We start from the raw sequence: 23,631 nt of genomic DNA, 5'->3' as shown, positions 1-23,631 counted from the left end.
CAGAACCTGCCGCAGTAAACAGCTGGTTTCTGGGCTTGTTGATAAGTTTGCTTCCCACTTGGTTGTTTCTCCACTTTGCAGGGTTGACAGGCTTCCTCTTTGCTCACCTGAACCCATCTCTATGGCAGTGCATGTACACTTCCACATCTGTAGGTTTAGTCTCTTTTCCTGTCTTTCGATTGAGCTCCTTAAGTCGGGGATGTGTCTGGAGTCTTTGGTCCTCTGTGTCTGGTTCTGGGAGTTTCCTCCTTACCTGCAGAACTTGCGCCTTCCTGGCTTATTCCATTTCTGGAAATCCAGCCCCTCTCCCTCCCACCCCCTGTGAGAATCTGGGAAGGAGAGGTGAGGAGGGGTGTTTTACTGGCAGAAACCCTGCAGCCAGCCCCCAGGGGAGTGGTTTTGCTGTCCTTGTCATTACCCACAGAGCCACTAGGGGGCAGGGAAGCCCCATCCTTCCCCAGATCAGGGCCCAACCAGAATCTGTGGCAGTCCCCAGAGTCAATTCTCCAAAAGCTGATGGATCTTTTTTTTTTTTTTACAAACGGCCGACTCAGCAAATAGTCAACTTGCTAAATCATTTGAAGCTCTAGGATTTCCTGAGTGCTCCCCAAAGCTTCACCTGTCTTCTAAGAAGGAGCAAGTATTTCTTGAAGCCAGTTTACTATCTCCTCTGTTTTGGGAGAAATGACATCCCACTGGGCCTGTGACCCTGCCCTGAACTGACCTCCACTTCTGAGAGTGACACAAGAGGGGATGGTTGACTGATTGAGTGGCAGGATTTTGTCTGGTTTTTGTTGTGTTGTTTTTTTTTCTTTTCTTTTCTTTTTTTCTCTTTTTTTGTCTTTTTTCTTTTCTTTTCTTAGGGTTGCACCCGCAGCATACGGAAGTTCCCAGGCTAGGGGTTGAATGGAAGCTACAGCTGCCAGCCTACACCACAGCCACAGCAATGCTGGATCATTATCCCACTGAGCAAGGCCAGGGAGTGAATTCACATCCTCATGTCTAGTCGTTATCGCTGAGCCACATCGGGAACTCATGCTTGTTTCAATGAGTTAATTTTACATGAATTGACCTAGTGCCCTGTAGAGGATGGGGATTCTTCCTGGCTCCGGGTCCTCATTACAAAGGGGGTAAGTGGGGCGGGGGATAGCAGAACCTTTGTCCGTTTCCCCTCCAAGTCTGGCTGTGTCACCCTAGCCCTTGAAGACCAGCCCATTGGTTGGGGGTGGGGGGACCACACAGGACGGAGCAGCCGTGGGGGCCCCCACAGCTCCTCCTTCCCCAGGGGGTGGGGGTGGATGTCTCTGGAAGCTCAGTCCCACCTCAGACATTTCAAAGACCCAGCCTATGGAAGACATAAAAAAGCAGAAAAAGCCAGCCTCAAAAGGGCAAACGCGGTCTAAAGTACCTCAAGTCATCAAAATCCTAGAAACAGAGAGTAGCGGATGGTTACCAGGGACTGGGGAGGAGGACTCTTATTGACGGGGTCCAGTGCTTGAGGCTGCGGGATGGAAAATTCTGGAGCTTTTTGCACCATGTGACTGTACCTGCCACTGCTGAGCTGTGCACCTAAAAATGGCTAAGATGGCAAATTCAATGTTAAGTGTTGTAACCACTGGAAAATAAAATAAGGTCTTGGTGTTTAACTTCCTTCTGAAACAGAAAGCTTTTAAGGCTTATGGCTCCCCCAAAGAGTTTCGTTTTATGAACCCTTCGAAAGCATCAAAGTTCAAGTATTTCAAATGCGCACTTGCCCCGGGAAGGAAATCTTTAGCCTGGGAAGCAGTGCTGGTCCGAGGCCCCCCGGGGTGACTCCGGAGGGGGATTTCAGCGAGGGCCCCCCCCCCAAGGCGGTGAGGAGCTGTTCGCAGAAGCTCTACGGCTGCTTCTGCTTCGGGCAGTGGGGGCGAGGAGGTAAACAGAGCGCTCCTGTTTTCACTCCCAACTTGGGAAAGGACCGGGCTGAGAGGTGGAGGCGAGGACCCGCAGGAGAAGAAGCACCTGCTGCGGGCGCTCCCCCTCCCGCCGCTGGAGCCTTGAGAGGCCCCAGACTGTTCTCAGAACAAGAAGCAACCTGCAGGTCCTCTCGTGTGCTCGGCACAGGCACAGAGATCCTTCTCGAGGGACCCTCCCCAGGCTCGGCCAGGGCGCTGCCCGGTCCCCTGAGCCCCAGCGGAGCCTCTGCGCCACCTCTCACCAGCCTTCCTCCGCCGCCCGCCCGCGGGGTAGGTGGGGGCGGTCCCGCCCTGACCCCCGACCGCCCTCACCCTGCGATCTTGGCATCAGTTCTCAACTTCCCCTTCCTACTGCAGTGCAAATCTGGTTCTCTTCCTCCTCAGAAACACTCAGGAAGACCCTGACCCCGCGAGGCTGGTCCCGCCCTGCTCTCCTCTCCCCTGCCGTCTCCTCCAGCCTCTTTGCGGCGCCCGTGGGCCTGAGGGGCTCCAGCAGCTGCTGCCGCCCAGCCGAGCGATGGAGAGATGGACGCGGGCGGAACGAAGAGGTCCTGAAACTGGGACGGGCCCGGGGACAGGACCGAGGTACGTGTGTGCGCCGTGGCGGGTTCTGTGCCTACACGCGTGGGCAGGAGGCTGGGAAAGGCAGACACCCAGGGCGCGGAGACAGCCACCTGGAGGGCTTGATTTCTGGGGTGTCCCTCCTTCTCCAGCGCCGGTCTCCCCAGCGGGGGGCTGAGGGGCGGAGACAGAGGTCGCATCCCTGGGGAGTCGCACCTGCCTTTCTAGGAAGAAGCGAGTCTGGGAGGGGCTGCCCTCCCCCCAGGGTTGAGATGAAGGCCCGAAGAAAAAAGGAGGGGGCGGGTCCACTCCCCAGAGATCCCCGGACTCCTGGGCTGTGACACTGGGCGCTCCCCCCGCCCCCCGCCCCCAGCCCAGGGAAGTCAGCGCGCGGGGAGGGGGGGGCAGTTTCTTATGCTGTACAGTAGGCCCTTGTTGTCCATGCATTGCAGATGTAATAGTTCGCGTCCATCAATCTTTAATTCCCAGTCCTTCCCACTCCCCCCACCCTAACCCCAGCAACCAGAAGTCTGTTCTCCATGTCTGTGAATCTGTTTCTGTTTTGTAGATAGGTTCATTTGTGCCATATTTTAGATTCCACATATAAGTGATATCATATAGTATTTGTCCGTCTCTTTCTGACTTACTTCACTTAGTATGAAAATCTCTAGTTGCATCCACGTTGCTATGAATGGCATTGTTTCATTCTTTTTGACGGCTGAGGAGTATTCCATTGTGTATAGGTACCAGGTCATCTTAATCCATTCATCTGTCAGGGACATTTGTTTCCCTGTCTTGGCTGTTGTGAATAGCGCTGCAGTGAACATGGGGGTGCATGTCTCTCTTTTTTTTTTTTTTCTTTTTCGGCCACTCCTGAACCATATGGAAGTTCCTGTACCAGGAATCAAACCCACGCCAGAGCAGTGATCCAAACCACTGCAGTGACTACGCTGGATCTTTAACCCACTGAGCCACTAGGAAACTCCCACTTTGCTGTCCTAGCTTGATGATACATATTGACTTTTTTTCTTCTTACTTTTTACCTCATCGCCCTGTGATATCAGCTGCCGTTCCAGCAGTCACATTGAAATGTCATGCATGAAGAAGAGGGAAGGGTGATGTAAGGAGCTCTCAATTTAAGTCTGTCCCTACCATGGGGAAAACAATAGCATTCTCAGAAGGCCCAAGCAAGCATTCCCTAAATTATCATCAGGGAGAACTGGCTCACAAGGACACCCTTCTTTGGAAGGGAAGCTGGGAGAGCACGTAATTGGTTTTCTTTTGTTGTGGTTACAAATCGCCACAACCTTAGTTACTAAGAATTCACAGACTCATTTTTTTTTTTCTGCTTTTTAGGCCTGCACCTGCAGCATATGAAGGTTCCCCGGCTAGGGGTCAAATCAGAGCTGTAGCCACCAGCCTACGCCACAGCAACACCAGATCCGAACCTCATCTGTGACCTACACCACAGTTCATGGCAACGCCGGATCCTTAACCCACTGAGCGAGGCCAGGAATCGAACCTGCGTCCTCATGGATACTAGTCAGGTTCATTTACAGCTGAGCCACAATGGGCACTCCCCTCACAAGCTCGTTCTATTTCTGGAGGTCAAAAGTCCTAAAATCAAGGTGTTGGGCAGGGCTGTGATCCTACTGAGGGCCCCATGGAGAATCCATTTTCTGGCCTTTTCTGGCTTCTAGAGATGCCTGCATTCTCCTTGGCTTGCGGCCCCTCCCTCCATCTTTAAGGCCAGCAGCGTCGCACTGGCAAGCCTCTCTCTGTCCCTGACCTCTGCTTCTGTTCTCACATCTCCTTCTCACTCTGACTTTCCTACCTCCCTTTTCTAAGACCCTCTTATATTGGGTGCCCCTGGATGACCCAAGATTGCCCCTCCATCTCAAGAGCCTTGGTCACATGAACAAGGCCCTTTTACCATGTAAGGTAACGAACACGGTCACAGATCCCAGGACCCCTTGTGGGGAACACGGTTCTGTGTGTCACAGAGAGAGTCTAGCATTCCTCCAGCTCATAGAGTGAGTGACGTATATAGAGAAAGGGGTATGTGGAGCCAAGCAACAGTATTTGTCATTTTACCGACATGGGCTTATTTCAGAGACAGGAGCACAGAGAAGAGTCTGGGAAACAGGATTCCTTGTCTCAGTCTAGTCTGAGTGTAGGACTTGGGTTTTCTCAATATTTAGGGAAAAGCTAGAGTCAGAGAGAGAAGGTACGTCCTTGCACTTCCTCTGTCCGGTCTGTTTTTGTGAGTTCAACATTGACGTGTTGCCTTTTTTTGTCCCAACAGGACCAGTGGAAGCCTGTGTCAGGACAGAGAGGCAGAGCAGGGGGGCTCCGTGTTGGAACTGAGGCTGCTTCTCTTAGGGAAACGTGGCTCAGGGAAAAGTGCCACAGGAAACACTATTCTGGGCAAATACGTGTTTAACTCAAAATTCAGTGATCAGATGGTGACTAAAACGTGCCAGAGGGAGAGGGGGGCCACGCAGGGGAGGGAGGTTGTGGTCATCGACACCCCCGACCTTTTCTCCTCAATGGCTTGTGACAATGACAAGCAACGCAACACTGAGCGCTGCTTGGAGCTCTCCGCTCCCAGCCTCCACGCCCTGCTTCTGGTAATTCCCATCGGCCATTATAAGGTGGAGGACAGAAAGACAGTCCAGGGCATCCAGGAGGTGTTTGGACCCGAAGCCCGGAGGCACGTCATTATCGTCTTCACTCGGAAGGACGATTTGCAGGATGACTCGCTGAAAAATTACATTGAGAATGACAGGTCTCTTAGAGAGATGGTTCAACACTTTGGTGGCCGATACTGTGCCTTCAACAACAAGGCACGTGAGGGTGAGTGCGATGCCCAGGTGAAGGGGCTCCTCTACAAAGTCAAGTGTTTGGTGGATGAGAACCAAGGACCCTACTACGTGACCTTGAGAAACGAAGGCAGTGGATTCCAGGTGAGAGTTCTTGTGAAGGTGTCCAAGGGCCCTTTGCCAGGCATGACCTGGCCCCTCACCCTCTCCCCTGCTCTCTCCGCACTGGTCTCACCAGCCTTCCCTTTGGTCCTTGAGTTACGCTCATGGCCATGGACTAGAGCTTTGGACCTGCGACTTTCCCTGCCTTGACCCTTCCCCTCTCCCGTCCCACCTCGTACCAGGTCTGCCTTTATTTACCACCTGCCACAGCTTCCACACACGTCCTCAGAGAGTCGTCCTGATGGCGCCCTGGAAGGCGGTGCCCTTTCCTCACATAGCATCATCGTATCAATAGACGCCCACGAACGCATCTGCAATGCTTGCCTCCCCCAAAGCCATGAGGATAGAACTCACGTCTGTTTTGTGGACCACAGTACCTTAGTTCCCTCTTCTGCGAAACAGACATAATGATCTACATCTCAGGGATGGTTGTGAGGATTAAATGAAATGCTTACACTGCTGTTTGCCAGCACTTGAAAATGGGTAACTGTCCACTAATTTTTAGCTGTTGTTATCATTATTAGACATGTAGAAGGTTCAAAAAAATTAGGGAGCCATGAAGGACGCAAACAAGCCAGGGACTGAGCAAGATGCTCACTTTCAGGATCCTGTCACTCAGAAATAAAAAAAGCATATATAAAGATGTATATACAAGAATGTTTTGTTTTGCTTTTGTTTTGCTTTTTAGGGCCGCACTGCAGCATATGGAGGTTCCCAGGCTAGGGGGTTGAATCAGAGCTGCAGCCACCGGCCTACGCCACAGCCACAGCCATGCAGGATCTGAGCCCTATCTGCAACCTACAGCAAAGCTCACGGCAACACCGGATCCCTAACCCACTGAGGGAGGCCAGGGATCGAACCCATGTCCTCATGGATACCAGTCGGGTTCATTACCACTGAGCCACAGTGGGAACTCCATACAAGAGTATTTATCATTGCGTATTTTGAAATAGTAAAACCAGAAATAACCTGAAGGTCTGTCAATAGAGAAATGGTGGAATTGGTTGTATGTGCCCATCCTATGGAACTCATATGTGCTTAAAAAAAAAGTGAGCTTAGTCTATGTGTATTCACTTGCCCAAAGGTACAGGACATATTTTTAAGCAGATTGGAAAACAAAAAATCTCAGTAAGGCTCTCCATAAATTCATATGGGAGAATTCACATATATAAACATAGAAAAACGTAGAAGGACATATATTTATCTAGTGGCTTGGAGATGAAAAAGTGATTAATTTTTAGACCACACACATTTTCATCGTAACAATCTTTTGCATTAAAAAAACCCCAAAGTGTTTGAGCTGGCTATCTATGGGGAAAGAAGCCTGACAATTAGAGCTGAATGGAGAGGACCCAGGGAGAGAGTGATGGAAGATGCCAGGGGTTTGGGATAAGGCCAAGGAGAAGGTAGGGGAGAAACTTCCTTGGGTGGCTTGGAGGTTTCACAAAGATCAGGTTGAAATAAAGTAGAGGGGGCTTCTTAGAAGAGCAGGTTCATTAAGGTTGTATATCTTTGTTTCACATTCTTTTGATGGCATGCCAGTTTAAATTTGAAGAGTGAGCATAAGGCTTCACCAGGCAGGTGAAGGGCGTGTTAATTACACGTTTGGCTTCCCATCCTTGGTTGTTGACATCTGCCCACCTGCATGGGGAAGGTTCCAGATTTTATGGGGTCTCATGTTAGGAGAAGCATCATTTCTCAACTGAGGGTGCGGTGAGGGAAGAAGATGCTGGAGATACTTGGTTTCCAATCTCCTCTCTCCCCCTCGTCCCTCAGATGCAACAGCACAGGCATCACTTGACCAATTGCTTCTTCCAGGGAGTCCAGAAGCTATTCTCTTTTTTTGGTCTTTTTTGCTATTTCTTGGGCTGCTCCCGCGGCATATGGAGGTTCCCAGGCTAGGGGTCCAATCGGAGCTGTAGCCACCGGCCTACGCCAGAGCCACAGCAACGCGGGATCCGAGCCGCGTCTGCAACCTACACCACAGCTCACGGCAACACCGGATCCTTAACCCACTGAGCAAGGCCAGGGATCGAACCCACAACCTCATGGTTCCTAGTCGGATTCGTTAACCACTGCGCCACGACGGGAACTCCCAGAAGGTCTTCTTAAGCCTCTACATTGTCTCCAGGAATAGCAGAAACTCTGGGAGACTTTGGAAGGAATTACTGCTACTATTAGGGACTGTGGAGAAGGGGAGTTAGAAAGAACTTTGGGAACAATGGCCTTGGCTGGCTGGCATCTGTGAGGCTCCTCTGAGTGAGAACAAAACCCACCTTCTCACTTCTGGGAAATCAGTTGCAGCAGCAGCAGAAGCAGCAGCAGTGGGGTCTCAAGGTTGGCTTTCTTATGGACAGGACTCCACAAGCCAGTGGTGACCGTGACCATGACCGTGACCTTGATTTGACTACAACCTAATCATCATGTTACTCTGAACTCTATACTTGTGTCTCCATTCCTTTACTGTGTGAAATGATGGGCTTTTAGATCCGTGCGCCTCATTTTCCCCCTTTATTTTCCTTCTAGGATTGTGTGAATGACGCTACAGCTCAGAAGGAGGACCATCCACCTGGTAAGATAATTCTTCAGAAAATGTTAAGCTCATATGTGTATTCTTTTGAAGGCATCATGCATCAAAATGAAGTGGAAAAAATATCTAGATAAGTCAGAACAAAAGGCACCCCAGAGCCCTCGCTCAGATGGGTGCCTATTGTCTGTCCCCCAGGAAACTACTAACTCTTGTGAGTAGAGGCGGTGCCAGCAGAGGTTCTGAACGTAGTGTGGGTGTCCCTGGCCTTCTCTGAAATATTACAGAGCTGGGCCTGCCTCTTGCAGCTTCTTTCCTCACTCAGCTTCTCCTCCCCAGCCTTGGGTCCAGCACTACCCAATTTTAGACTCCTTCTGGGAAGCAGAAGCCACTGCTTCATGGATAACACTAAACGGAATAACACCTGCAGAATTCAGTGATGGAACTCAGTATCCGTGTGCTGATGGCCATTAGCAATGCATCCTGCACACTGCCTAAGTCAGTACATACAGATCTGCCTCCTTCTGTTTAGTAGAGGCAACGTGGTGCATGCCACAGGCATACACGACTAATTCAACCATCTCTTTCCTTTTTTTTTTTTCCTTTTTTTTAGGGCTGCACCTGTGGCATATGGGAGTTCCCAGGCTAGGAGATCAAATTGGAGTTGCAGCTGCTGGCCTGTATCATGGCCACAGCAACACAGGATCCGAGCTGCATTTTCAACCTACACCACAGCTTGTAGCAATGCCAGATCCTTAACCCACTGGGCAGGAACTGGGATCGAACCTGCGCCCTCATGGATACTTGTCGGGTTTGTTACTGCTGAGCCACAATGGGAACTCCCAACTGTCTCTTTATTGATGGATTTTCAGGTTATTTCCAGGCCAGCTCTGTGTAAGAATGGAATATTCATCAGTGAATAAGAGAGCTACCTTCTCTGTCCTTGTGGGACTCCCCAAAATAATAATTATAATTACAATTCAAAAAAGGGGAGGAGTTGCAGCTGACATTCTATGCTGTGAAATGTACATTATCCACCTAATATATATAAATTATTCAATTGTCACAGCATAGGATATACATATAATCCTCATAACAACCCCGCGATACATTCCTCACAATCCTATCAAGGCGTTACTTCCATTTTTCTCATTTTACAGAAGAGTAAACGTAGCCAGAAAGAGGTGAACTGGGACAGAAGTAGGGTGTTAAAATTCTGTTGATAGGAGTTCCCGTCGTGGCACAGTGGTTAACGAATCCGACTAGGAACCATGAGGTTGCGGGTTCGGTCCCTGCCCTCGCTCAGTGGGTTAAGGATCCGGTGTTGCCGTGAGCTGTGGTGTAGGTTGCAGACTCGGCTCGGATCCCGCGTTGCTGTGGCTCTGGCGTGGGCCGGTGGCTACAGCTCCGATTCAACCCCTAGCCTGGGAACCTCCATATGCCGCGGGAGCGGCCCAAGAAATAGCAATAGCAACAACAACAACAAAAGACAAAAAAAAAAAATTCTGTTGATGCCCTTCAGTCGACACACTCTGGGTACTGAACACAATTGTGTTGATTGACTTGTGGCGGTGAGGGCGTGTAGAGCAGCATGGGGGCCAGGGAGCACCTCAGAAAGTGGTTGTTAGGAAAGACTTCTTATAGGCTGTGGGCTCCTGTGGGGTGATATGGGGGGAAAGTCATAACTGTTCCAAGGCAGCATAACCAGGCGTGGTGTTCCGAGCATTTCAGCTGCTTTCCTGAAATGTCGTGTTCATCCCCCACCCCGCGGGGACTTGCGGTTCAGACACTGAGGGTCATTCGCCCTGATACACACTGGAAGATACAGACTCAGAGACTCTCTGTGATTTCTGACTCCTCATGTGCTCAGTGTGTGGGTCTGGTATTGACCTGCGATCATGGGAGAAGTGACTGGGACAGGGTACATGTGGAGAGACAGTTTCGTGGCACAGGTGACTTACTGAGGTGTCATTTACATAGAGTGAAGTGTACAAATCTTAAATATACAGCTCGGGGGCTTTTTACGTATCCACACACACGTGACTACCATCCAAAAGATACGGATGCTCTTAGAAGCTCTCACTGTCCGTCCCCAAAGGGGACCACTCTCCAGACTTTTCTATCAACATGGATTAATTTGGGGTGTTCTTGAACTCCAGATAATGACATCACGTCGCACGTGGTTCTGAGTCTGGCTTCTTTCACTTAGCCTGTTTCAGAGGTCCATCCAGGCTGCACATCAGTACTTCCCTTTGTGTTAAATTGCTGAGCTGTATCCTATTTTATGAATTTAAAGTGAGTTTAAACTGCATCCAGTTTAAACTCATTTTCCCCAGCTCTACCTTGACCCATGGGCTTCATGCCCCAGTAGGTTCCTCTGGTAGCCAAATGAGAGGAATTTTGAGGCTCACGATCAGTGAAGACCAAGTTTAACATTTTCATGTTCCTGGGAATCTCAAGCCCTTTACGCATCTTTCTTTTTTATGGCCGCACCTCCGGCACATGGAAGTTCCTGAGGGCCAGGGATTGAATCCAAGCCACAGCTGCTACCGGAGCCGCTGCCATCAGATCCTTGACCCGCTGCACCACAGCAGGAACTCCCCTTTACACATCTCTTAAGTTGTTCATGGCCCTTTCCAGAGCTTTCATTTGGATGGGTAGCTCTGCCTAGGACTAGAATTCTACTGTTTCAGAGCACTACTGCCATTCTCGATAAAAACTGGCAAGTGGTCCTTGAAATCTCCAAAGAGATTTATAAGAAATCGTAAAACCTGTCTACATGTCTGTATTCAACTGCAAGAAGAGACTCTGACTCTCTGTCCTTTTGTCCCAGGGCCGGGGGAGGAGCCGCAGAGGGCCGCAGGATGGGAGCAGAACCCTGGGCCGTGGGCCCTGAAGGTCCTGCTCGTGGGGAAGCGCGGTGTTGGAAAAAGCACAGCCGGAAACAGCCTTCTGGGGAGGTGGGTCTTTGAGACCCGCTATAGTGAAGAGTCAGTGACCCAGACGTTTAAGTCTGAGAGCAGAATCTGGCGAGGGAGGAAAGTCTGCGTTATTGATACCCCAGACTTCTCCTCTCCAAAGGCCGTTGCGCGAGACCTGTTGAGCAACACCTTTCCAGGTCCCCATGTCTTCCTGCTGGTGATCCCCCTGGGCTCTTTCAATGAGAAAGATGAGGCCGTGCTGAACACCCTCCGAAGAATGTTTGGAGACAAATTCGTAAACCACGTGATCATCCTCCTCACCAGGAAAGAAGATCTAGGGAATCAGGATTTAGAGACATACTTAAAAATCAGGGCTAAAACCCTCTACCAGTACATCCAGGAGTGTAAAAACCGATACAGCATCTTCAACTACAGAGCAGCAGGGGAAGAGCAGCAACGGCAGGTGGACGGGATCCTGCAAGACATTGTGAGCCTGGTGCAGCAGAATGGGGACCGGCCTTGCACCTTCACAGGGAAAGGTAAACGATGTATAGAAAGCCTCTTATGCCTGCTCAACAAATCAGTGAGGCAAGAACTTTACTTTCTGAAGGGCTTAGAGAAGATCAAAAGGACAGGCCCCTCCTAGGCACCAACTCTTCTCCCTTTCTCTGTTCTTCCTCACATTTTACTGAAGTCATGCGACTTTCCACGCACTGTCCTGAATCTTCTCCCGACCCTTCTCCCAGCTCTTGGGCTGGGTGGGGAGCGTCTCGAGGGAGGGAGGTGGCCCTCTCCAGCCCCTTGTCTTTCCCACAGTGTGTCTACCGCGCAGGGCTCAGCACTCCTCAGTGCTGGTGACGAGAGTCCGGGATCCTTGGTTTTGCTCCTCTCCTCCCTCAGCTCTCCCTCCCTCCGCTTCTTCCTTTCCTCCCCCTTCCTCCAGACCCCTCGGTCGCTAGGGTCTTCGCTCGTCCCTCTGTTGGGCGAGGGGCGTTTTGACTGGATGAGGACAGTGAGCCTGAATGCTCTTGATGGGGGTGCCCCATACGGCACTGAGTGGGCTTCACGAGCCCAGCCGCTCTACCCTGTCTGCTGCTTAAGCAGAAGTGCCCACCCCCGCAGGGCCGTGTGTCCTGCTGACCTGAGCTGAGATCCTCCCGGCCCAGCGCTGCCCATCCCATTCTCTTCTGCTCCAAACAGCCCCACCCGGGGAGGAACCTCAGACCAAAAGGCGCCTATCTGTGTGTGCACCTCTTCGCATTTGTAAGGGGGAGTTAGGTGCTGGGGAGCCTCCCAAAGAAGCCCAGGCGTGGGGAAGTCTGGAGGGGCTGTGTGGAGGGAGCCCCATGTGAACCGGGCTTCGGAGAGTGGGTGGAGTTTGGATGGCTGAGCAGAAAGCGCCTGAGAGCACATGAGCAGCTTGAAGCTCAGAGGTGGAACTGGCCATGCTACACGGAGGGCACAAAGGTGCGTCTTGATGGAGATAAAGGGTTCCCGTCTCTGGATGGGGGATGGGGGATTTAGACCAGACTATAGAGGTACCTGAGGACCATACTGAGGGCATGGAAGTGGGGACTAAAGTGCAAATATGAGGGTGTCAGAAGATTAACCTATTTATTTATCCTGTAAGTGTAACTGTGAGAGTGCGGGTTCAGGATGAGCAATTCAGTAATTTCTCCCGGATGGAAGGGCACGGGATGGGCTCTCCTCTCTCTCGCTCTGTTTTGGGGTGGATATCAGTAACTTGGTAAAGAATTCACTGTCAGATCTGTGAGACCTGACTGGGAGAGAGAGAGAGAGCTCAAAATACAAGCGCAAACTCATAAGGAATCCTCCGATAACGCATATTGGAAAAACTCTGTGCAGCTCTCTTTTCACTTAGAGGGACATTTTTTCTCCATTATTATTATTATTTTGTCTTCTTAGGGCCACACCTGCGACATATGGAGGTTCCTAGGCTAGGGGATCCAATCGGAGCTGTAGCTGCCCATCTACACCACAGCCACAGCAATGCCGGATCCAAGCTGCATCTGTGACCTACACCCTAGCTCAGAGCAATGCCAGATCCTTTCATCCCCTGAGCGAGGCCAGGGATTGCACCCAGGAACCCAACAGGCGCTCCCTATTCTCGTCACTGACCTCGCACAGAGCAGTGTTAGTGGACATCCGCTGTCATAACCAGGAAGTGCCTTTGACTCACTGACACGAGACACAATTAAGATTCATCTGGTTTTTAGATATTTATGTATATGTGGGTAACTGACTCACCTTGCTGTGTACCAGAGACATTGTAAATCAACTGTACTTTGATAGAAAAAAGATAACTGTGGTTTTAATGAGAAGCGAATTTTAGCCTGGTATAACTGAAGGAACCGCTTAATCCATTAATGACACATGTAGTTGCTTTGTCACGAAAAGTCCATTCTAAGGAGTCATTTTCCACGTACATCAAGGGGTTTTTGCTACACTTAGCAGTCACTGGCAGTGGGAAGACACTGTTACAGCAGGAACAGAAGACAGAGATGGGGTGTGTGGACTGCATGGGGCTAAGCAGGTGAAGAGTGATCAAGCCACTGGCACTCATGGGGTGTCAGGGAATCCAGAGAGGTGCCAGGAAAAGGGGGTAGAGCAAATGCAGAGACGGAAACAGGGCTGGCCTCAGTGGGTGAGCACCAGGCAGAGGCTGTGGTCTGCGCTGTGCCTCTGGGTTCACAGGCTGTGTGATCTGGACAAAGCTGTTCCTGTGCTTGGGGATGGAGCGGCCAGGTGAGAGGGCAGCTCTGATGCTCTCCGAGCACCCTCTGCTGTAATAAATGGCCACAGCCTTGAGATGAGAGGTGCATGCAGATCAGTCCATGGTCACGGGTCTTTCCTTGCTTGCCTTTCAACAGAGTGCCTGTGCATTATCCTCACGGGAAGGAGTGGGACGGGGAAGAGCGCCAGCGGGAACACCATCCTCGGGAGGCAGGAGTTCCGGTCTCAGCTGAGAGCGCAGCCCGTCACCAAGACGTGCCAGAAGAGCAAGACCACGTGGGAGGGGCAGGACGTTGAGGTCGTGGACACGCCCTCCTTCTGCCTGGCCTCGGGGACTGAGGGAGGGCCAGCCCAGCAAGCGGAGGAGGTCAAAAGATGTAAGGCCTACTATAAAGAAGGGAGTACGGTCCTGGTCCTGGTTTTGCAGCTGGGGCGGATCACTCAAGAGGACAGAAAGGCCGTGGCGGGGCTCGAGGCCATCTTTGGAGCAGAAGCTATGCAATGCCTGATGGTGCTCTTCACCCGGAGAGAAGACCTCGGGGCTGAGGAGCTCGAAGATTATGTCAAAAACACAGAGAACAAGTATCTCCGGAACATAATGGAAAAATGCAAGGGGGAATATTGCGCTTTTAATAACAAGGAAACTGGCCAGGCCAGGGAAGAACAGGCGAGAGTCCTGTTGACAAAGGCCAGTAAACTCATCAAGTGCCATGGAGGGTACAAATATCCTCCTGTGTGGGAGACTGTAGGCAATGCATTTAAAATGCTTCGTGGGAAGTATTTCAGCCCCGCAAACTACTGAATAATTTAAAAGATGAGTTACGATAGGAAGTGGAAATACCTGGGGTCTCTTGAAGTTAAAGATACGCTCAGGCTGCAGGCGTGGGGGGCATGGGAGGACTGGAGGACTGCTGGACTAGGAAGACGGCCCATGACTTTGGGGACTTGAGAGGTCCACGCATTTCACCTTATGATGTTTCAGCGCTTGGGAGGTAAAGAAATGATCAGGCTGGGGCCGGTAGCAGGAGCTGATAAAGGAGAAAGAAAAAATAAGGTGGGCTGTACAGTGGGAAAATTAAAAATAATAATAAGGTGGGGAAATCTGGAAAAAAAGCTTCTGAGATGAGGCTGGTATTAAGTTTCAGAGCCAAGTCACAAGAGTCACCTCACCTGTGTAGGTAGAGTGAAATCGGGAGAGACACTGGGACCAAGGACAAGGCCAACCTAGTGTCAGAATACAGATAATCACACAAGAACCAGGGGACTCAAATGCATGAGAGTAGGACAGTGTGCAGCCAACTCCTGAGCATGGTAGAGACGAGACACTGGACTCATGTGGGCTCTCTGTTGCCCAGCCCTGCTTGCCCGATGCCCTGAGCGCCCCCACCCCAACCCCATCGCCACTGGGACAGGACTCAGGACTTTCCTTTCCTCACATGGAAGCCAGTCCTTCCTTCCTCGTACCAAGCTTGAGTGGAAAGGGGGGCCCAGTCTGCCCTCCTTTGCTGTCCCTGCAGGGAGTTGGGGAAGTTTCAAAAGACTTTATTGCTAATCATTCACAGTGAAATAGACTAGAACCATAATGAGAAGCATGGTAAAATTGCCAAGATTGGACAGTCTTGAAAAGTTTAAAATTCTAAGTAAAATTCTAGATTTCCTCTAGAAAAGGTTATTGAAAACTTCTCTCTCTCTGTCTTGTCCATGAGGCTTAGGAATAGGTTAAGGCTGAAAGCACTTGAATAATAATGGCTTAAACACATTAGGGGTTTACTGTGTCTCACATTAAGAAGTCCAGGAGTAGGCCGTCTGGGACCAGTGTAGCACTGACCTTCCCGCTTCTTTCTGCCTCTCTGCCCCCACTCATCAGTGTGCAGCCTCTGCACTTAAAGATGCTCCTTGATTCCGAGATGGTGATGTCCTAGTCACGGCTGAGCAGGTTACATGGAGAGCTGCCTCCTGCCGGTGATACACAAGATGAGAACTCCAGAATTTTCTCCCAGCTGGATGTCAGATTTTTTTTTTTGTCTTTTTTGTCTTTTCTAGGGCCACACCCATGGCACATGGAGGTTCCCAGGGTAGGGGGTCTAATCAGAGCTGTAGCTGCTGGCCTACGCCAGAGCCACAGCAACGTGGGATCCGAGCTGCATCTGCAACCTATACCATAGCTCACAGAAACACCCGATCCAGGGATCAAACCTGCAACCTCATGGTTCCTAGTAGGATTCGTTAACCACTGAGCCACAACAGGATGCCCCTCCCCTTTTTTTAAGATGTTTTCAATATCAACCATTTTATACATGCTTTGAGGACATGAACTGTGTCATCTGCTTTTTAAAAATTTCCAAGTGTCAGGTTACCTTGACATTAACCCATTTATAAGAGCAGGGACTCTCACCATTCCTTTGTAGTCTACGTAGCCTTCATATGACAAATCCTGGAAAATGTGTGTAAATATAGTCAGTCGAATGAAATAATAAAGATGCATTATATTGTAAGTTCATGTTCTCCTTTTTGCTTCCCATTTTTCTGACTTGGGGGAAGAGCATGCTTCCATGGAGAGGAAATGGAGATGTTTAGATCCCTCGACTCTGGTGAAGGTTTTGCATCTCTGGTGTCTGAACACCTTTGAACTAGGTGACGGTCACTTCACCAGGCCTCTGCCAGCTCAGGAATCTTCCACTCTGGGCATTACACTACAGCAAGGACAAATATATGTAGCCAGTATTAAAGCCAGGAACATGGACGGAATCAAATCCAAAAGGCAATCTGTGCCTCTTCCCAGAGCTTCCCTTCAGCTTGAAGGCGGGAACAAATCCCAGAGTGCCACCCATGATGGAGCAGGTGACAATGGCGCTGCATGGGGTGGGGACTGTGTAGGCTAAGCAATGTTCATATACATTGCCAGAGGACGGAAGAAAGAAGCAAGAAGAATAACTGAAGAAATAATCATGGCAAACTTCCAAAATTTGATGAAAAACATTAATCAACACATCTAAGAAACTCAAAGAGACCTACACCCACTACAATCAAACTGCCAAAAGACAAAGACAGAAGTTCCCTAGGGGGTTAAGGGTCTAGTGCTGTCACCTCGGCAGCTCAGGTTGCTGCTGTGGCACAGGTTCAATCCCTGGCCTGGAAATTTTCAGGTGTTGCAGACATAACCAACCAACCAACCAACCAACAAACAAAAGACAAAGAGGAAGAGAATCTTGAAAAAAAGCAAGAAGAGAAGTGACCTATCATGTATAAAGATCCTCAACAAGATTAACAGTTGAGGAGTTCCCGTTGTGGCTCAGTGGTTAATGAATTTGACTAGTATCCATGAGGATGCAGGTTTGATCCCTGGCCTTGCTCAGTGGATTAAGGATCTGGCGTTGCTGTGAGCTGTGGTGTAGGTCATAGATGTGGCTCAGATCCTGCATGGCCTGGATCTGACCCCTAGCCTGGGAACCTCCATATGCTACAGGTGTAGCCCTAAAAAGAAAAAAAAAAAATTAACAGCTGATTTCTCATCAAAAACCATAGACTCCAGTGGCCCATAGGATAATACATTCAAAGTGCTGAAAGACTGTCAATCCCACATTCTTTATCCAGAAAAACTGTTCTTCAAAAATGAAGAAGAAATATAAAACATCCCCAGATAAAGATAAGGGGAAAGAATTCATTGCTTGCAGAGCTACCCTATAAGATAATACTATAGGAATCTGAGAAAAAAGAACAAAGCTGGAGGTATCACCTTCGCTGACCCCACACACTACTACAAAGTTTCAGTAAACAGAACAGTACGGTGGTAGCACAAAACCAGACACTTAGATGCAAGGAAGAGAATAGAGAGCCAAAAAAATTAACCCATGCAGATACGGTCAATTAATCTACAACAACAGAGGCAAGAATATCCAGTCGGGAAAAGACAGTCTCTTCAATGAGTGGTGTTGGGAAAACTGGACAGTTACATGTAAAAGAATGAAATTAGAACATCTGCTCACACCATATTAAAAACTAAACTCAAAATGGACCAAAGATCTGAATGTAGCACCAGAAACCATAAAACTTCTAGAAGAAAACATAGGCAGAGCACACTCTGATATAAGTCTTAATTTTTTTTTTTTTTTTTTTTTTTTTTGCTTTTTAGGGCTGCATCTGCGTCACATGGAGGTTCCCAGGCTAGCGGTCAAATCGGAGCTACAGCTACCAGCCTACACCTCAGCCACAGCCACGCCAGATCTGAGCCGCGTCTGCGACCTACACCACAACTCACAGCAACACCAGATCCTTAACCCACTGAGCGAAGCCAGGGATCGAACCCACAACCTCATGGTTCCTACTCGGATTTGTTTCTGCTGCTCCATGATGGGGACTCCAAGTCTTAATATTTTTTCGATCTCTATCTTCTCAGGCAAGGGAAATAAAAGCAAAAATAAATGAATGGGACCTAATTAAACTTTAAAGCTTTTGCACAGCAAAGGAAACCATCAACAAAATGAAAAGACAAACTACTGAAGGGGAGAAGATATTTGTAAATGATGTGGCTAATAAAACATACAAAGAACCCTTACAACTCAATATATTTAAAAACCCAACCAAACCATCTGATTAAAAAATGGGTGGATTTTTTTCTTTTTTCCTTCTTCTTCTTTTTAGGGCTGCACCTACATCATATAGAAGTTCCCAGGCTAGGGACTGAATTGGAGCTGCAGCTGCTGGCCTACACCACAGCCACAGCAATGCCAGATCCAAGCCGCATCTGTGACCTATGCTGCAGCTTGTGGCCATACCAGATCTTTAACCCACTGAACGAGGACAGGGATCAAACCCGTGTCTTCACAGACACTATGTTGGGTTCTTAACCCGCTGAGCCACAACAGGAACTCCCTGGGTTGAATTTTTGTTGACACAAAAATGTGGAAATTAAACAACACATTCCCAAATAACCAATGGGCCAAAGAAGAAATCCCAAGAGAATTTAGAAAATATTTCAAGATGAATGAAAATTAAAACATACCAAAACTTATGAGATGCAGCTAGTGCAATGATGCCTAGAGGGAAATTTAATGCTGTAAATGCCTTTATTAAAAAATAAATAATAAAATCTTGCATCTTAAGAAATCAGAAAAGAGAAGAACTACTAAACATAAAGCAAATGGAAGAAAGGAAATAATAAAGATCAGAATAGAAATAAATGAAATAGACAATAGAAAAGCAGGAAAGAAAATGAATGAGAAGTTCCTGTCATGGATCAGTAGTAACAAAACTCACCACAGTCCATGAGGATGCAGGTTCCATCCCTGGCCTCGCTCGGTGGGTTAAGGATCTGGCGTTGCCATGAGCTGTGGTGGAGGTTGCCATGAGCTGTGGTATAGGTTGCAGACGCGCTTGGATCCTGAGTTGCTGTGGCTGTGGTGTAGGCGGGCGGCTACAGCTCAGATTAACCCCTAGCCTGGGAACCTCCATATGCCACAAATGCAGCCCTTAAAAAAAAAAAAAAAAAAAAAAAGAGAAGAGAAGAAAAAGAAAAAAGAAGAAAAACCAATGATACTCTAAATCGGCCCTTTGGGGGAAAAAGTATCAACAAACTCAACAAATCTTTAGCTAGTCTTACAAAGAGATAAAAGGCTAAAATTACTAAAATCAGTCCTACTAACCTTACATAATGAAAGATATTAGAGAGCTACTAACCTTACATAAATACAAAGGATATAAGGAAAATCTAGGGTCAATTGTATGCCAACAGATTATAGAACTTGTATGAAATGGACAAATTCCTAGAAAGACACAACCTTCTGGAAGTGACTCAAGATGGAATAAAAATCTGACTATAGGACTTCCTGTTTTGGCTCAGTGGTAATGAACCTGACTAGTAACCATGAGGATGCAGGCTCCGTCCCTGGCCTCGCTCAGTGGGTAAAGGATCCTATGTTGCTGTGGCTGTGGTGTAAGCCGGCAGCCGCAGCTCCAATTCGACCCCTAGCCTGGGAACTTTCATATGCCGCGAGTGAGGCCCTAAAAAAAAAAAAAAAAAGAAAATCTGAATATATCTATAACCTGTAAGAGATTAAACTGGTAATTAAAATAACTGCCCTCTAAGAAAGATTAGACGTCTTTGCTGGTGAGTTCTACTAGCCATTTATTTATTTTTCTTTTTGGCTGTACCCACAGCATGTGGAAGTTCCTGGGCCAGGGATGGAACCCATGCTGCAGCAGCAACCCAAGCAATGGCAGTGACACCTCTGGATCCTTAACCTGCTGAGCTACAAGGGAACTCCCTCAACATTTAAAGAAGAATTAATACCAATACTTCTCAAACACTTTAAAAAATAATTAAGAGAGGAGGAAGTATTTCACAATTTATTCTATGAGGTCAGTATTATCCAGACAAAGAAATTGCAAGAAAAGGAAACTACAGACCAATAGCCTCTCTGTATTTAGACATAAAAATCTTCAATAAAATGCTGGCAAAAAGTATACAGCACCTTACAGAAAGAAGCAGATTCCTGAATTTATCCCAGAGACGCCAGATTGGTTCAATATATAAATATCAATCAATGTGTGGCATCATATTAATAGAATGATAGACAAAAAACACATAATCATCTCAATGGAGGCAGAAATATTTTTGACAAAATGCAAAAATATCCATCTATGATAAAAACACTCACTAAACGAGGAAGAACTATTGTCATGGTATTCTGCCTATTATCCTTTTATGCTTCTCATCTGTCCACAGATTTCAGTCTCCTGGGTATTTTAAGCAAAGCTCTTCAGGTTGTGCATCCATTTAAACCTCCAGTATTCTTACTCCTGTAGTCACACCCTTTTGTATTTAGGGTCCTGCCCCTCTGCCTGCATTGCTTCTTATAGCAGCTCTCCCATTTCTGCCAGTTCCCCCGCCTCTTCATCATACATACACACACACACACACACACACACACACACACACACACTGTGGATGACAAGCCCAATTCATCATGTAGCTTTAAGGATCTGTCTTAAATCTCATATTCTTTTTTTTTTTTTTGGCCCTGCCCGAGGTGTGCAAAGTTCCCGGGCCAGGGATCGAACTTGCCCCACAGCAGTGATAACAATAGACCCTTAACCCGCTGAACCACTAGGTGTTTTGCCAAAAGCCTTACTTCATAGGTTTGTAGGATTCACTGACAAAACAGTGAACTACACTCAGTTAAGCAAGCAAAATTATCACTACACTCAGTTAAGCAAGAATTAGAGAGTTTACTGAATTAACAAAACACCACCCTCTACTCATTAAGAAAGAATAGGAAAAAATAGCGATTTATATACATCACTGAATTGGGGAAACACCTACATCCAGATCCAGGCAGCGCTGGGAAACCCTGTGAACAGCAATCTGGAGTCCCAAATGTTTTAACAATCATTAAAACATTCCCCACATATTCATAATATTAAATAAATTATAGATGAGCATCAAGTGTGAGCCAAAGAAGGTTCAGTGTCCTCCATCGGGTTTAAGAAGATACGAGGCGGAGAAAGACGGCGGAGGCCTAAGACGTCGGGCTCTCTCCCACAAACACATCAAAAACACACATCAACCTGTAAAAGGACGCGCACAGAACATCCACTGAACTCTGGCAGAAGAACCTAAACCTCCAAAAACGGCAAGAAAGTCTTGACATAACTGGGTAGGACAAAAGAAAAAAAGAGCAAGAAAAGCAATTGGGCCAGGACTAGCACTCCGGAGAGGGAGCCAGCCGTGAAGGAGAAAAGGAACTCACCTCCTGGGAAGCCTCCTACCTGAGCAAAGATGGGCTGAGTCGGTGGGACCTCCAAGTCCGCGAGAAAGCGCAGCCGCTGGACTGAGGACAGCAAAGCCGAGTGAGAGCCGCACAGACCAGCTGAACCGCAGGCCGGGGCACCGCAGCCTCAGACGCGCGGGCGGGGCGGGGCGCTGAGACGCAGGCTCCGAGGTCGGTCCAGGGAGAGGACGGGGGTGGCACGAGGGGCTGAGCAGCAGTGCACCAGGGGCTAAGGAGGGGACCACCACAGGCTAAGGAGGGGAACACCAGGGCAGAGGGAACCCGGGAGAACATCCAGACCGGCAGGAGAGGCACGGCGCCATTATCGGGGGACGGGAGAGGAGGAGGCGCAGGCGCCGTAAGAAACTTCCTGTGTGGGGCTGCGCATGCGCAGGCGCCCCTCCCACGCTTGTTGAGGGGAGATTGCGCACTTGTGCTGGCTGCAGGTGGCCAGGCACCTATTGTGTGGACTAAGGGCATCAGGGGGCTAAGTGCTTCGTGGTGCCTCTTGCACGATCCACAGGTGGCAGGGACGGACTGTGGGGGGGGGGGTGTGGCTTGCCACCACTGGGGGCCTGTGATGGAGGCTCCACCAGTGACCCCAGTCCCCCCAGGGGTTGCCAAAAAAGAAAAAAAGGGCATTGCAACCAAGCACCATATGCTGTTGCTCTCACTCCCCTGGGAACACATCCACCCTGCAGCTGCCACTGCTAAACTCTCTGGGGGACCCCGAACCCTTGGTCACTGTCCCTTCCCAAGACCCTACAACTAGGAGCAACTGGTGCAGCACCTCCTGCATGGGCTAAGTGGGACAGTGTGCTTCTTGCGTGGTCTGCAGGCAGGGGCAAACCACCACAGTTATCACTGACTCTAGAGATAGTCATGGCCTCCTCCCAATAGGGGTCCCTGCACAGGCGCCACCTGCGGTTCCAATCACCTCAGAGGAGGGCATTGCAATCAAACACAAGCCGTTGTTGCTCTCACTCACCTGGGAATCACCCTGCTGTTGCTCCTGCCAAATGCTCTGATCCCCTTGAAGATCTGCCTTAAGGTTATTACCGCTTTCCAGGGCCCTGCAACTACGAGTAGCCTGTGCCACCTTCCTGCAGGTCTTTGCTGCTATTGAGAGCCCAACCACCAGGAACTGACTGCTGGCCCCAGCCATTGCCTCCTTCTCCCTGAAAACACACTGAGCATCCTGGGAACAAAAGCCTGCTCACACCGAAGAAAGAGACAGCAAATATTCAAACTCCCACACCAAAAATAAATAGTAACCCCCCCAAAAAATACAAAGGGGTATTCTTTCATAGAAGTAGCCTTACAAGACTACAGTTTGGCTTCCCCGAACTCACAGAAAAACACAAGCAAGATGAAGAAGCACAAAAACCATTCCCAGTTAAAGGAACAGGAGAATTCCCCTAAAGCAGTCAACAAGGAAACAGACCTCTGCAGTCTGACAGACATTGAGTTCAAAAGGGAGGTATTGAAAATACTGAAGGAATTAAGAGAGGATATGAACAGGAATGCAGATTCTGCATTAAAGGAACCAGAAAATACAAGGAGGAACAAAGAAAAACTAGAAAATTCATTTGCAGAGCTACAAACTGAGCTTGAGGCAATAAAGAGCAGAATGAATAATGCAGAGGAACGAATTAGTGACGTGGAAGATAAAATCATAGAAATCACCCAGTCAGGACAGCAGACAGAAAACCAAATGCCAAAACATGAAAGCAATGTAAGAGCTCCATGGGATAATATAAAGCAGGCCAATCTACGCATAATAGGAATTCCAGAAGGAAAAGAAGAAGAAAAGGGGATTGAAAATATATGTGAAGAAATTGTGGCTGAAAACCTTCCAAATCTAAAGCATACGGATATCAAGACACAGGAAGCACAGAGGACCCCAAACAAGCTGAACCCAAACAGGTCCACACCAAGACATAGTATAATGAAAATGGCAAAAGTTAAAGATAAAGAAAGGATTCTCAAGGCAGCAAGAGAAAACCAAAGTGTTATTTATAAGGGAACCCCCATAAGGCTATCAGCTGATTTCTCTACAGAAACACTACAGGCCAGAAGGGAATGGCAAGATATATTGAAAGTGCTGAAAGGAAAAGATTTGCAACCTAGAATACTCTATCCAGCAAGAATGTCATTTAA

At 48.6% G+C, this 23,631-nt stretch overlaps 2 protein-coding genes across 6 annotated transcripts; one reads left to right on the top strand and one right to left on the bottom strand.

The window, feature by feature from the left end:
• The first annotated feature begins 1,787 nt into the window (after window positions 1–1,787).
• Window positions 1,788–15,774, top strand: GIMAP8 (GTPase, IMAP family member 8). Of its 2 annotated transcripts, none has more exons than XM_047763237.1 (6): window positions 1,788–1,914; window positions 2,340–2,540; window positions 4,822–5,482; window positions 8,027–8,072; window positions 10,861–11,487; window positions 13,840–15,774. In XM_047763237.1, exons 2-6 carry the CDS (start codon window positions 2,473–2,475, stop codon window positions 14,502–14,504), a joined length of 2,067 nt encoding a protein of 688 aa, XP_047619193.1. In that variant the 5' UTR covers window positions 1,788–1,914; window positions 2,340–2,472; the 3' UTR covers window positions 14,505–15,774. The 2 variants fall into 2 exon arrangements, with proteins under 2 accessions (XP_047619193.1, XP_047619192.1); XM_047763236.1 differs by lacking the exon at window positions 1,788–1,914 and adding an exon at window positions 1,947–2,225 and having other exon boundaries at window positions 13,840–15,773.
• On the bottom strand, window positions 13,259–22,247 carry LOC125117397 (uncharacterized). 4 transcript variants are annotated; one of them, XR_007132611.1, is made up of 3 exons: window positions 18,959–18,992; window positions 16,098–16,395; window positions 13,259–15,658 (listed from the first exon to the last, which is right to left on the bottom strand). XR_007132611.1 is itself a non-coding variant. In XM_047763238.1 (2 exons), exons 1-2 carry the CDS (start codon window positions 22,159–22,161, stop codon window positions 15,640–15,642), a joined length of 711 nt encoding a protein of 236 aa, XP_047619194.1. In that variant the 5' UTR covers window positions 22,162–22,247; the 3' UTR covers window positions 13,259–15,639. The 4 variants fall into 4 exon arrangements, 1 of the variants encoding a protein (XP_047619194.1); XR_007132610.1 differs by lacking the exon at window positions 18,959–18,992 and having other exon boundaries at window positions 16,098–16,841; XM_047763238.1 differs by lacking the exons at window positions 16,098–16,395; window positions 18,959–18,992 and adding an exon at window positions 21,470–22,247.
• Window positions 22,248–23,631: the final 1,384 nt, after the last annotated feature.

This window comes from Phacochoerus africanus, chromosome 16 (genome assembly GCF_016906955.1).
Source record: "Phacochoerus africanus isolate WHEZ1 chromosome 16, ROS_Pafr_v1, whole genome shotgun sequence".
NCBI classification, from domain to species: Eukaryota; Metazoa; Chordata; class Mammalia; order Artiodactyla; family Suidae; genus Phacochoerus; species Phacochoerus africanus.
Note: the sequence above shows the minus strand (reverse complement) of the source record. Positions and strands in the feature narration are given on the sequence as shown.

Excerpts from the sequence above, each read along its gene's own strand:
- LOC125117397 (XM_047763238.1), bottom strand. The coding sequence starts at position 22,161 with ATGTGTTCCCAGGGGAGTGAGAGCAACAGCATATGGTGCTTGGTTGCA.
- GIMAP8 (XM_047763237.1), top strand. The coding sequence starts at position 2,473 with ATGGAGAGATGGACGCGGGCGGAACGAAGAGGTCCTGAAACTGGGACG. Across the intron at positions 5,483-8,026 it reads ACGAAGGCAGTGGATTCCAG|GATTGTGTGAATGACGCTAC; the intron begins GTGAGAGTTCTT and ends TTTTCCTTCTAG. Across the intron at positions 11,488-13,839 it reads TTGCACCTTCACAGGGAAAG|AGTGCCTGTGCATTATCCTC; the intron begins GTAAACGATGTA and ends GCCTTTCAACAG.